General features: G+C 41.4%; 1 protein-coding gene and 1 long non-coding RNA gene across 2 annotated transcripts in view; one reads left to right on the top strand and one right to left on the bottom strand.

Moving 5' to 3' along the window:
* Window positions 1-3025: 3025 nt before the first annotated feature.
* Window positions 3026-13858, bottom strand: part of GUCA1C (guanylate cyclase activator 1C) — a 54902-nt gene continuing 44069 nt past the window's right edge. The window contains exons 3-4 of the mRNA XM_006276226.4: window positions 12717-12804; window positions 3026-8034 (exon numbers count right to left, since the gene is read on the bottom strand). Of these exons, the coding sequence (XP_006276288.1) occupies window positions 7904-8034; window positions 12717-12804 (219 nt within the window). The 3' untranslated portion in view covers window positions 3026-7903. The remainder of the gene's footprint in view (window positions 8035-12716; window positions 12805-13858) is intronic.
* The window catches only part of LOC109280304 (uncharacterized), a 38017-nt gene continuing 32407 nt past the window's right edge, over window positions 8249-13858 (top strand). The window contains exon 1 of the long non-coding RNA XR_002086580.2: window positions 8249-8334. This is a non-coding gene — a long non-coding RNA (uncharacterized LOC109280304). The remainder of the gene's footprint in view (window positions 8335-13858) is intronic.

Genomic DNA, 13858 nt, shown 5'->3' with positions numbered 1-13858 from the left:
ACAACATGATAAATTTCTCTCACCTGATGGTATAATCTTCTATGACATTGTGCTCAGGTTCTGTGGTGATGAATCTGATGTCACACACCAATGGCTGGTTCCTGATGATGGCAAAAAATGAAGAACTATGTGGAGAAAAGATCTTCTCATGCAAGCAGGTTTAGCCTTCAAAAGAAATAATAGAAACTCCTTTGACCCTTTGCAAATGGACAGATTTGTTTAAATTATTTGTCCATGTCACAGAGCACTTGGGTGCCCTGCTCCTAAAGAGGTGAAACTGCTAGGGAAAGAGCTCTAGCAGTGAGTTAGGAGCCCAGCTGGTGGTCATCAGGGCAACTAGAGTAATTAATGACCTGCACCTGCCACCGGTCAGCTGACTGAAAGGGGCAGGGCCTGGTTCCCTTATAAGCCCTAGGGGCTGAGGCCAGAGGCAGTTCCCTGACAGCAGCCAGGGAGGAAGGAGCTCTCCTTGAGCAAAGCTGCAAGGAGAGGCCTGACCGCAGGCACAGTCTGAGTCAGGTAAAGGATGGAGCATCCCTGGGGTGTTTGAATAACGTGGTTATAGCCGGGTGGCTTCAGCTTATGTTATAGCTGAGGGGCTTGCATTTTGTTTACTACTTAAAACCGGTGGTTTGGGTGAGGCTATTAGGGGTTGGAGAAAGCCTCATAAGGGACTTGCAGCAGTGTGAGGACCCCAGCACCAGCAAGGGTGCAGCATGTGGGGTGCAGTGACCCCAGCCCCAGAAAGAGGGCAGTTGAGACACCCTGGTGTGGGTGTGGTGAGCCCTAGAGGAAGGGGGCAGCATTTTGGAGGTGCCCTAGAGGAAGGGGGCAGCATTGACGAGTGCCAGAGAGGGCACCAAGTGAAACCAGGTCCGTGGAGAGCCCAAGCGCTAGAGAGGGCGCAGGGCAAGACCAAGGCCGCACAGGGCCCAGAGAGGAAAAGGGGGCCAGATTATAACAAGGCCCGGACCGAACAACAGCAATTCCATCTGTGAAGCTTGGGACGTGGTAAAAGGGTGGTTTGAGCCATGCATAGCCCACAAGGCTAAGGTGCCCAAAAGCACCCATTTGCACAACAGGACCCACAAGGGGTCCGGGAGTCCATGGGGTCAGATATTACAGCAAACGTGTCCAAGAGGATGTAAGGCAGCCTCCCATATATTTAATCTCTATCAAAGACTAGGCAGGAGAGAAGTGAGGGTGCCCTTTGGGTCAACTTGGCATGGGAAGGGGGCCTTGGGGAGATCATGGCCATCCTGCAAGACCCTGTGCTGTAACAGTCCAACAAGGACAAGCAGTTCTTTACAAGTAAGGCTTGCCATAGTGTGTTGATTCTGGATGGATTCAAGTTCTTTCAGAGAAGAAATGAAGTTTGTCAAATATTTTAAAAGTAAAGCAAGATGAACTTTTTCTAAGAAAAGGAAGGGGAAAAAATCCCCTGCACTCTGCAAAAATCACTAATGCTACATGCCCGAGGGTATGTTGTCAATGTAAAAAAACTATCACTTTTATTGCTTTGGGGATGGAAGGTATGTAGGAACGGATGCTAAGAATGAAACCCAATGCCTGAAACCTGATGGGGATTTAATTTCTTTTGATACACTCAAAACTGTGCCAATGCTTTTCATGAATATTTCATTGGCTTTCAAAGAACATATCGTCACAGCCATCATTTCATTTTTTTGAGTTTTCTGGAAACGCTTTTTTTTTCCTTCTCGCCTCCCTCCCTTACCCACCAGTGTAGCCCACAAAAATACCACACTGCAAAAAAGGTTAATAAGATGCTGAATAGATCAAGGGCTTGATCAATTCTTTAGATGTTATCAGGAAGAAATTCTGCCCCCTCTCCAACTTGAAATCACTGACTTAGATGGCAGCAGGAAGAAGTCCCCAGATACAAATCCATTTTTCTAAGGGTACTTCACAATTTCCTAGAAGATCAGATAAAAGTTCAAGAAACCTATAATCACTATGTATATTTAAGGAAGAATCAGAAATTGGATGGCTCATAGGATTGCAAATGGAATACCAAACATTTCCATTGCTCAAACCTGGTCTCAATTAGCAGCAGGCTTATTTTCATTTTACTTAGAGCTGTTTGGTGACCTTTGGTGAATGTTTTTGGTTTCTGTTTATTTCCCAAGTGGATGGCTCTTGACACCACTCCTACGATTAGAACAGTCCCGCATGGTGGATGTGTAAGAGGCAAATTCTTGAGTGGCTATCATGTGGGACAGTGGGGAAGGAGTTTGCTTTGCTACTGTATATCATTTGTGAACAAACAGTAGATTTCAGTCCCCAAGGCTGTCAATTTATCAGTCTTCATCAGGAATAAATACTCTCGCTTCCTCACAATAAAGGAAAAAGCAGCACCTGGGGTGATGAAGAACAATGGCCAGAAGCTGCTGGAGAACAAGCTCAGGTTAGAGATTAGGAGGCACTATTTCACTGTCAGGGTAGCCAGGATCTGGAACCAACTTCCTAGGGAAGTGGCCCTCGCTCCTACCTTGGGTAAATTCAAAAAGAGGTTGGATGATCACCTGTCTGGGGTCATGTGATTCCCAGCGTGTGCGGGGGACCAGTGGCGGGGGGGGGGGAGGGGGGGTTTGACTAGATGAACTTTTCAGGTCCCTTCTGACCCCTAACTACTATGAAACCATGACAACTTCCATGCTCTACCACCATACACAAAATTCATTCTCTCCCTGCCCAGTTACTCAGGCCCCATTTGAACAGTAGCTCTTTTTCTGGAAACTGCCACACTTCTGAAAAGCCAAGGATGATATCACCCATACCTGGATATGAATGATTATTGACAGATAGATAGCGAAAATAAGCTTTGAATAGTGGCGAAGGAAGATAACTTCCAAACATAGGGTTTTTTGCATAGGGTTCTTTATAACCTTATTTCTTGACTAAACTAAATACAATATAGGAAAAAACCCCAACCCACCAACATATTCATGGTAAAACTGTTTTCAAATAAAAAGTCATAAACTATATACTAAAACTTTGTCACAAATGCCTTTTTAGAAAATTATTATTATTGAGAGAAAGTCACCATAATCAGTACAGTGGTTGTATAGGATTTTACATTAACAAGAATGGCACTTCATTTGGTATTTTGATTAAAAAATTAAGATTACTTTTAAACCCTTCCACTTGGTCAATCCAGGGCCAGTTCTAGGAATTTCTGTTTCCTCGAACTTACAGGAAGATTTCCACCTCTTGCCAGCATGTGGTCACTCAGAGTGCTGAGTGTTTACTTAATAGCTGTTCCAGCGTCAGGTAAAAATTAAATGCAGCAGTGGCCTCTCTTTCCCATCACATGAGAACTCCTTACCTCTTCAAGGATATGTCAATTTATTAATTAAACTTTAATAGATATTTCCACACCTCATAATGTGCAAATACTCAAACATAGGCAAAGGTGTTTTCTAGATTCTTGGAGGAAAAAATATCTGTTTTTTTTTCACTAAATTAAGCTATTGCAACAAAAGCATTACAAAGAATAACATTAGACACAACTATGAATTACTTGAAGAAAGGGAGATTATGGAATTGAAACACAAATTGCTTTCTACTGTTCTTCAGAGGGAATAAGAAGATATCCAGACATAATCTCTTAACATGGAAAATCCCGTATTCAGGGAGCAAAGATAACACAGTAGCCAAAGGTACACTGCCTACTTAATAAAGGCTTCTCAGATAGGGTAGGATTTGCCCATTCTTTGAGTCTGATATATTTAGATTTCAGGCCTGAAATCACTCTGCATACATGGAACTGTCACCACTAAATGTGGTCATGCATAGAGGTTAGGGACAGTCATTACACATAAACTGGTTTAAGTGATCAGAAATTGGTTTAAACTTGTAACAGAACAGATGTTCAGTGCACGTAAACCAGTTTGAAAATGGCTGGAACTGGTTTGAGATAAACCTGGTTGAATGTAGTATCAGACTTAACTGATTTGACTCAAACCAGTTTATGTAATGATTGTCCCAGACCCCTTGCTGGTTTAAGATTAAACCAGACACCCCCAGCATCCTGGCATGCTCTCTGAGCTAGGTGGGGCTCTCTGTTCCACATCAGAGCTGGCCCTTCCCCTCTGCTCCCTGACTGAAGCTCCAGCAGAGACTTGTAGACACAGCAGGGTCTGCCTGGCTTCCACCTGCCTTACCACCCCAGCTTGCTGCTCACTGCTTAAGCAGGAATACTCTCCTCCCTCCCTCTCATCTCCCACAACACAGACCCCAGCCCCACGGACTCTAGGCATGTGGTATGCTAGCTAATGCTGAGGTGTGTGTGTGTGTGTGTGTGTGTGTGTGTGTGTGTGTGTGTGTGTGTGTGTGTGTGTGTGTAACTCACTCCAATATCACAGGGACAAGCAGACAGAACAGTGACTACTTAGGGCTATTTGGAGCTAATCAACAGGTCAGCCAGTAAGCTGTTTAAGAAGAGTTTCAACTAATGAAGAGAGGCCTTGTTTTGCTGATGAGATGATAATCACTGTTATCAGCCCCCTGTCAGTTTGCTGCAGGCAGTATAAAGAAGCAGGGAGAGGGATAGTGAAGAGCTCCACATAATCAACAGATGCATGCACTGCACATGCCCCCTTGCTTCAGAGTGCTAGCAGGGGGTTGATGATGCTCCTGCCCTTTGAACAGCCAGTGGAGAAAAGCCTGGGATGGTGTAGGCAAACCTCCCTAATCAGAGGTCCTGCCAGGGCTTGCCCCCCTCCCCACCATCAACAGAGTACTGTGGAAGGAAGGGAGGGCTGCTCTAGCACCCCCTGGTTCTAACCTGAGCCACTGCAGGCATGTGCCTGAATTTCCTCAGTCCAGAGAAAATGTCTGTCCAGTTACAAACTGGTTCAACCTAGCCTGGTTAGACTAACCTGCAAAGATTGACTCAATTCAGGCTCAGGCTTTTTGAATGTCTGTCCCTAGCCAGTGTCTATAGGTGGTTTACAAACCTGGCTGTATCTCTGATCCCTTTCAGGTCTCTCTGATGGCACTCAGGTGGGTTTTTTTTTCATGCTTTTACCTATTTTCAGAATGAAATTCCACCAGTTTCCCTCTCTTAAACTAGGACATTGGCTACAATACCCTGGTTATTAATCTTGGGTCTGACAGGATAGTTTTCCCCTTTTGGGAATATATGACCCATGGTACATGCAGGGTGCAAAACAGCCTTCTTAAATCAAAATAGTGAATGTTTTAATATCAGGAACAAAATATTTGGAGGAAAATGGGATTTTAAAGGGATTCTACACATGTCTACCACACTTAGTGCTTTGCTATCATCCTGTAAAGGAAACCCAGAGAGACTTAGCCACCCTGAGCAGATTTGTCATTCTAGTTCCCTTGGAAAACCTTGCCAATGCCCTTCTTGGGCATATTTCTTTCTAAAGTGCTGTTTCAGAACTGTTTAAACTGCTATCATTCTTTTGCTTTTCTGTGTTCCCAAGCTTTGGGGCAAAACCGATCTGGGGGATTCAGCAAGAGGGTAACCCAACATCCCCTTGTCCCTTAAAAGTCACCCCCTCAGCCAAATGTGTTTAAGTCAGTTTTTAGCTTCCTGCTGGCTTTTTTTTCTTTACGGCTCCCCAGTCAACTAGAACAACATATTCTTATAGCAAAATGCCCCAGTGACCAGGTCTCTTAACACAACAGACACATGTTATTATAGTATCACTTCACATCCCTCATAGGATTTATATATGCTGTTGTAAATTAGCTCCGATCAAGCTACTGGACAGTCAGAATTTACATTCTTTTAGGACATCATCCATTTACACTTTTATCTGGATGAAGCACTGGCAAATTCAAAAGGATAACAGGAAAAGTACACTCATGTTCATAATATACTTTTTCATACAGTCATGTGACAAATGACCTACATATCTTAAGCAACTAAGAAATTAACAAAAAAACAGATGCTATATATACACATTTTATGTATGTTGCCCCAACGAATGAAGAGCGACTGCAGAGACTGAGGGTAAGTAGAATTTTGAAATGGTATTCATGCTGCCGTACTTATGCAAAACAAGAAGATGGTAATTGTCTCTTAATTATCATGGGTTTATGCTAGACAGCCTTTTACTAGTATCTTAATGTATAGGATTTGGCATTTCAGCTCCTTTTAAAGGTTAGTTTAATATAAAGGTGACTAAAATTTCCTTGTGTGCAATATTCCTTTAATAGACCATCACACTCCTTTAGAGCAAGTAATTTCTATCATGTAATTACAGCTACATATAATAGTTAGGCAATTTAAAAAAAAAAACAAACCTCTTTATAGTAAAGCCCCCTCAGGAAGAATAATGTCACAGTAGATGTATGTTAGTCACTTTTCAAGGACAATCATTTCATTTATTTAAGAGAACAACAACAACATCAGGTCATCTAAGTTAAACCCCAGTTGATCAGATTACACCATTACTACTGAACTTCATATTTTGAATGATAAGCTCCATTAAAACCAGAAATATCCTTCATCTTCTTTCTTAGGTTTTCTTTTTGTGCTTCCATTAGAAAAAAATGGAGACTGACAGTGACATATTAATGTGTCTACGATGAATAAATAGAAGACTTTAAAGTTCTAACCCACCAGCAATCTCATTCATCATTCCATTTTTTGGAAGGAATATAAAAGATTTAAATGTCAAAGCTATAATGTCAGGACTGTTTATAATGTCAAGTGATGCTTGTTGCATCTCCTTGCTGTCTACTCTATTGATCAAATCAATTGCTGGTATAATAATTACAGATGATGTGGCCCATTTCTTGTGCAAATGGGTGCAGATTTGAAATGAATCTTGGAAAAAAAATATTTCCATCTTCAAACCTTGATAATTTTTTCCTTCATCTAGGTGGTTATGCAATCCATGCAAGAGTTACTTTGCATGAGGCCTGAGCTCTAAGGAAAAAGCAGCATGAAGTGTCAGGCCCTTGGGGAATGATCAGCTAATGAGAATTAATTCTCATGATACAATTGCCTGTAATTTGATAACCTGTTGCAGACTTGAGAGACATTCAATCCACAATGGAACTAGAGAGTACTATCATTCTCCCTCCATTTTCAACTCATGCAGTTTCATTATTGCTCATGAAATTAATCTTATCCATAAAGTAGGGTTGCATTTTTATTTAAAACACTCCTCTGAACTTATAATTATTACTACTCTGCAAAGAGCAGTGCTACTATACAATTCAAGTGCTTCTACAAAGGTTAATTGAGAAGAAAATTAGGATTAAATATAAAACTCTGAAAAATCAAAGTGTTAAGTCATTTTAATTTACAGATATAATCGAGCAAAGAGTTGTAAACAGCTTTCCAAACAGGATGTTTACCTGTGAAGCAGTAAACTGATTGAGGTGTTTCCCAGATATCCCACCTCTATTTTAAGTACTGATTAGTGCAAGTTAGTTAATGCAAACCACACTTCATTCTTTATTGATCCAAAAGGAAACCAATCCTATCTAGTGGTTTATCACCACATTTTAAATTGTAGGTTAAAGAATATGTACTTAAAAGAAGAAATTCATTAGCCCAGTTTCTTCTAGAGAAGTTCATTTTTTTTTTTTTTTTTGTACTATTCTCACTGTTTTACCATTACTCTATGTGACCAAATCATTTGTATGTACCTCAAAAATAGCTTTACTATTGTATGTGGATGGGGTTTCATATTCAGTAGCTGTCATATTCTTTAATGAGAAAGAGAAAGAAAGGAGAGAGATGACAAAAAACTCTGAAGCCCAAGTTATTGTGAGAGCTTGACTTCAGATATTTTCTGTACAGTGCTTTAGGAGATTAAGATTTTTGTAAGTACTACATATTATCCTTCCTGCAATATTCAGGCTTGTCACAGACTCCACTTCCAGTCAGACGTTCTCAAACGCTGTGACGCCTCCCGCTCTGAATGATTTTGAGTACGTTGGAAAGGTCAAAACTTTTTGAAATCAGTTCCAAGAGGTTCTTGTCGCTTTCCACACCATTGACAAACTCTTCTAAAGTCAGTTCCCCTACGATGAAATAACACATCTTTTAGAAACCAAAACGAAGGCTAGAGGCTATGAAATCACTGTTAAGCCAACACATGGCAGGGGCCCTAGAAGCTTCCCAGTTTTTTTTCATTTGAAGTTTGTAAAGAGGCCACCAGGAAATAAATCAGACCTTGCCAGCCCTATCAAGCTCTCAAGGCCAGAATATAACCAGCTTTTGTTTCTTTATAGGTCCTGATTAACCACAGCTTCCTCTGAAGTCAATGGCATGTATGAAAGTTCAGCGTGTCAGGTTCTGGGGGAGAGGAGCAGAAAAGTAAGGTAAAGCAACTAGTGAAAATTGCACAAAGACTAAATTTAACTGCAGAGGCCAGTGACAGACATACTAAAACATACGCAGGCAAGCCCTGCTCAACTACAGCGTCTGTAGTTCACCACTACATTATTTTCAACTGTGGTAAAGCTTGTGCTAGTATAAAGGTGGGCACTCGAAGGCTTAATATAGATCATTTAATCATGGGAGCCTCCAGTGAGTTGCTACAGATTAGCTAGTAAGGAATCACTGCAGGACAGCATTGAGAGCAGCTGTCAGAATTAGGAAGCAACTCTTTAGCTTTAGTTGGAATTTTCCATCAAGGGAAATGCTGGGATACCTTTTTCAATATCGGATCTAAATCATGGCACGAGTCTAACATTATTTGCTAAGTATTTCTTTATATAGATTGGTGATACAGTCCAATTAGTACACAACGAGCATTATTTGCAGTGAAATATTTAAACAAATCTTAATAATTTAATACAGGGTAATTAAGAGAGCCTAAGGTATATCGGTATGACAAACTGTATTGCAGAATGTGCTGTTCTAGGTGGGCTGCTTCCCACACTGGAATCAAGTATAGCCACATCTGTGTAGAGCAATGATTCTCAACCAGGGTGATTCAACACCTGGATGTGCCAACAGATCCTCTGAAGGGTGTTGTAATGTGTAAGGAAATAAGCAAGGTGTGAAGAGATAACTAGATAAGCACTGGCTCAGGTCTGACCCTGCCTGGCTGATCCCCCAACCCTACCGCATAGCCTCTCTGCAAGGAGATAAGCACTATAATATATACATTGGTTTTTAAAACTGGGTGTCACTCAATTCACAAAAGTTATGGAGGGGTGCCTCAAGTCCACTGGGCACCTGCCTTAAGTCTAAAAAGGTTGAGAACCACTGATGTCGCATTTCAGGAGGACTAATTAATACTGCTGTGTAACATGGCTAGTTAGCCCTAGTGTGGTGCCATATAGATGTGCCTACACTGCTTCTGGGTTAGAAAACAAAACACCTAAAAACACTGCACAATGTTTAAGGAAGCTGCTATAGGGCACATTAAGTTTGCTGCAAAAGTTTTGGCTCAGCTACCTTGGGAGCAGAAGTTCCACTAGTCTTTGATGGGACCTGTGCTCCCCTCATACTTAGGATCTTGAAAATTGCACACTTGCCCTACATTTACTCTTCCTAGCTCTACTGTACAAAATTGCCAACTGACATTAGATATTAGAGAGACAGGATTATGAAAAACAAGGTCTATTCCACTACAGCAATGCTTACTGGTCAACAAAAATGTTCTGCACTAGTATGTGCAGTATTTTAAGTAGTTTCATAAAAAAAAATCCTTCTAAATACCAGAAGTGACCACTGATGCTCCACAGTCTGGGTTTTGTCATAACCCAATGATTTTTAGTGCCTCGGCACATTGGAATTTTCCCGCCACATGGAGCTTTCTTTGCACGGTGGATTTCTCAGCTGCAGAGAGAAAACCCCCAGTGCAAAAGAGTTCTCGCCACATGTATGCAAATTTGTCCCACTATTGGTCAATTCTAAATTATTCCTACCTGGCGGCTAACGATTGGTTTGCTAGCTGTATAAAAGGTTAGAGCAGTTTCTGCCCAAGTTGGAGGACCCCCTCAACCATCTCGTGGGGAACTCTAAGCGCGCTATGGAGCCTAGCAAGCTCCGCGTACGTCTTGGAGGAGAACTTAGGGACCTGATCAGACTCTAACCACTCCCCGTCATCGTGGAAATATTGACGTACCCCCGTGTTGAGCGCTCGTGGAGTCGCACACCGACGACTCATCTCGGTTCGGTTCAAAGAGAGATCTCACCCCTGTGTGTTTGTGTGAAACTGTAATTCAAGCAAGTCTTCTTCCTGCACTGCGATCATTGGCAGTGCAAGTAAAGCTTTCTTTATACAACCAATACACTTCCGTGCCTAACTCTATTCCATCGTGGAAAATATCCACCTAACGGTCCGGGCTACTGGCCATAGCCTTAGACCGCCCTCGGCTCCCACAGGTTTGACCCTACAGTCCTCTACTGCCTTGAAAGCTAAAGACCATTGTTAAAAACTGCCCCTTATTGAGGAACCAGAGCAGTCACTCTCAACCACAGTCCCTGGGGTATGCTAAAATCCTTTTAAGGATGTTGTGGGGTCTCACACAACATTAGCACTGTTGGGTGTACAAACACTTATACAACATGATTCACAACATAATCCCAGAGATTTCAAATAGAAATTCAGTGTCCAAAACATTCGGACCTGTTGTGGTGTTTCTGGGTTCTTCACAACAAAAGAGTCACTATTATTTTTCTGTAGTCAAGAGATGAGTGAAAGCTAGAATTTTCCAAGGGTGCCTTAAGTCTAACAAGGGATACCTTAAGTCTAAAGTTTGAGAATCACTGGGCTTGAGAAACATCATGTTGCCTCTTCACATATTTGAGTAGTAAAACTCAAAGAGTAGTTGTGGGTTTGTTGATGTATAACACTGTTAGTAGAAGAGGAAATAATAATGAAATTGTTTTCCCAGGAAATGCACTGGGTCTAAAACTTTCAGTGAGAAAAGTTCTCAAGGTCCAGGATAGAATTTTTGGTCCAATTCAGAGAGGAGGGGAGAGGAAAAGAGAGATAAAGATACCAAACTTCTGAAAATATTTGGGGATGAAAAAAAATCCATTCAGCTCTAGAAAAGTATGTTGTTTTACATTAATATTCCACAATGTATTCTTGGGTAATTTATGCATATGCTGATCACCAAATGAAAAGGCTGCCATTGCCGGGGGGGTTCTACAAGGCTGCAAGATTTGCCATTCAGAATAGACTTTAGGATAGGAATGCAGCTTTCCTATGTGAAGAAAATTAAGGAAAATGTCCCATGTGAAGAAAATTAAAAGTCCTTCACATGTTCTTCACTCCTCATTCACACCTCACAATGTCATTATATAAATAAGATTAGAAATGAAAGATGATCCAGTACTCTAAGCTTCTGCATGCTGTCCCTGTATCTATCCCCAGTAACTTCTTCTGGTGGTCCCATTTTTCTGTCCTGTTCACTTCTGCTATCTTAAAATTTCCCTTCCCAATATGGATGCCTCTGGCTTGGAGCTTCCCACCCTGAACTGTTTCCACTTCATACTCCGTGCATCTACATGTGCAATTAATTTAAAGCAGTAAACTCTGGTGCCTATTGGTCTGAATTTTATTGCTCCTGAGTGCCCCGTTTGAACATGAACCTGGGACTGTAGCATATTAGGCTGGGTTGAAGCAGCTCTGACTAGCAGGGGACCCAGGAGGTTAGCCTGCCAGCCTGGGCCTGTTCCACCCAGCTCAATGTGTTGCAGAGGGGCTGGCTAGGGCATGAGGGCTTGCAGGCAGCCTCCTCACGGAAGTACCCTCATGTCCCAAACAGCTAGGTCAGAGTCTACACATGCACTGCTGCAGAGTGAAAAAACTCTACAGCAGGTTAGTACTTTTCTGTACAAGTACTACCTTGCTGCAGAGTTTATTAGTTTACTCCAGCCTAATAGGCCTGCATGTGCAGATGCCAAGACATTTACTGCAGAGCTACTTAGTCTACTCAATAAATGTCTCCCACTGATGGGCCGACTGCCGAATCATTTCCCTATTTTCATCCCCCAGAGCGTCCAGCTCCAGTCTTTCTTCTTTTTAACCTTTAACCAACTTCCTCTGACTTTCTCTCTCCCTCCTGACTTTCAGGCACATTGTCCAAGCTTATAAAGGTTGCACGAGCATTGAAATGTGTGTATGTGAGAACATTTAATTAAGCGAGAAGAAAGGAACAGCATTTTATAAATCAGGAGGCCCTGCCTGTCTGCAGATGTAGCTAGGTTCTGGTTTGTTGGACCCAGTCAAGGCAATCACACAAGTAGCTCAATGAAGTCAGAGGACATTAGCTTGCCCAAGAACTCCCTTCATTATAAATCCATGCATGCCCATGGGATTATCTCCTTATATGTTTTGGTGTGAAAAAGGGCATCATTCAACATCTTTGTGAATTTAATCCCTTTGTGTGAGGGATTAAATAAGGGGAAAGTTCAGTTTACTTCTCACCTTGACTAACAACAGGGGAGCTCTCCCATTTTGGTGAGCTGGGGGGGGGGATTTCTGTTCCCTCACTACTTTTTTGCAGAAGTCTCATGTTAATGCCATTATGTGCATGAAGTCAACATGTCTGGTAAACCTGTTGTTTACATGCTGGTGTAAACCAGAAGTAACTGCTCTGGTAAAAGTGTGAAAAAACAGACGCAGCCCTGCAGTTCTGCTCACTGTTTCAATTCTTTCATGAAACTGTCTCCCACCCATCCACAAATTCTTCTGGGAATAAACAATGACAAGATCAAGTGAAGCTGCAGAGACTCTTACCATCATTGTTCACATCGATCTTTTGAAATACCATGTTTGTGAACTCTTCAGGAGTCATATTAGTGTGGCCATTAATAGCCTGGACAGCCTGAAAAACAGAAAGATGTGATTTCAGGACTTTCTCCCTCATTTTAGGAAAGGATGCATCAGCAGATGGGACACTTGAATGGTCGATGAGGTGAAGTGTCACATCCAAGTAATTAAAAATAGCTATGATTTCAAGTAAACCTTCAGAAACATGGACTGAAAATATAATCAACATAACAGAGCCTGGAGGATTAAAAGCCTAATTTACGTACTACTAATGGTCCCATCAAACCATGTGACACCTCAGGTTCTGCAACAAGCTTTAGATTTTACAGCAGCAACTTTATCCGGCCCTAGAGAATTCTGTGTTATAGAGATTGCACTCTGTTCTTGGTGAGTTAAATATACTATTTTAGACAGTTTAATGCATTTGATGAGAAATCTAAATCACATGTCTACTGAAAAAAACAATGTTTCACTCAGGGATCACAAATACATGATTATCCTGGAACTTCAAAATTTTTAACTTCAACAGAAGTTTCTTCTCACCAATTTCATGTGGAAGAATAGATCCACCATTGGGAGTATCTTGTAGTTTGGGGTATCACTGGCATCCTGCTGAATTAATGGTCTCTTCAATCTCACTTCTCTCTTTTCATTTTGTTACAGCTGGTGCCAGCTATGGTCAGGGTCATTTAAAATATGGAAGCATGCCTGCTAATGACAACTACTGGCCTGATTTTTATATAACACATTAAGCACATACATTTAAGTACGTATGTATGGCTTTTCTGAGTAAGGATTTAGAGTAATTATTACAGCTATTTATGCATTAGTAGAAAATAATTACTTTTGTAATTATTACAGCTATTTATCTATCCTATATTTCTGTTATTTTTTTCTTCTGTTGTTTTGTAGAACATTATAAAGCAACTGTCTCTTGAAAAATGATGACAATGGTAACAGAACCTGTAAATCCTGAACACTTAACATGAACATATTTCAACCTCCATGCTGTTTGTGACTAGTTATGTGAATCATAAGGCAGCATTCCTCTCTGTGATTTCACTCAGGAGGGAACAGTGCAGACTCAGATAAGATGGCAAAGGAACTGA

This window comes from Alligator mississippiensis, chromosome 1 (assembly GCF_030867095.1).
Source record: "Alligator mississippiensis isolate rAllMis1 chromosome 1, rAllMis1, whole genome shotgun sequence".
Classification (NCBI taxonomy): domain Eukaryota; kingdom Metazoa; phylum Chordata; order Crocodylia; family Alligatoridae; genus Alligator; species Alligator mississippiensis.
The sequence above is the reverse complement of the archived record's forward strand: the minus strand, read 5'-3'. Positions and strand labels throughout refer to the sequence as shown.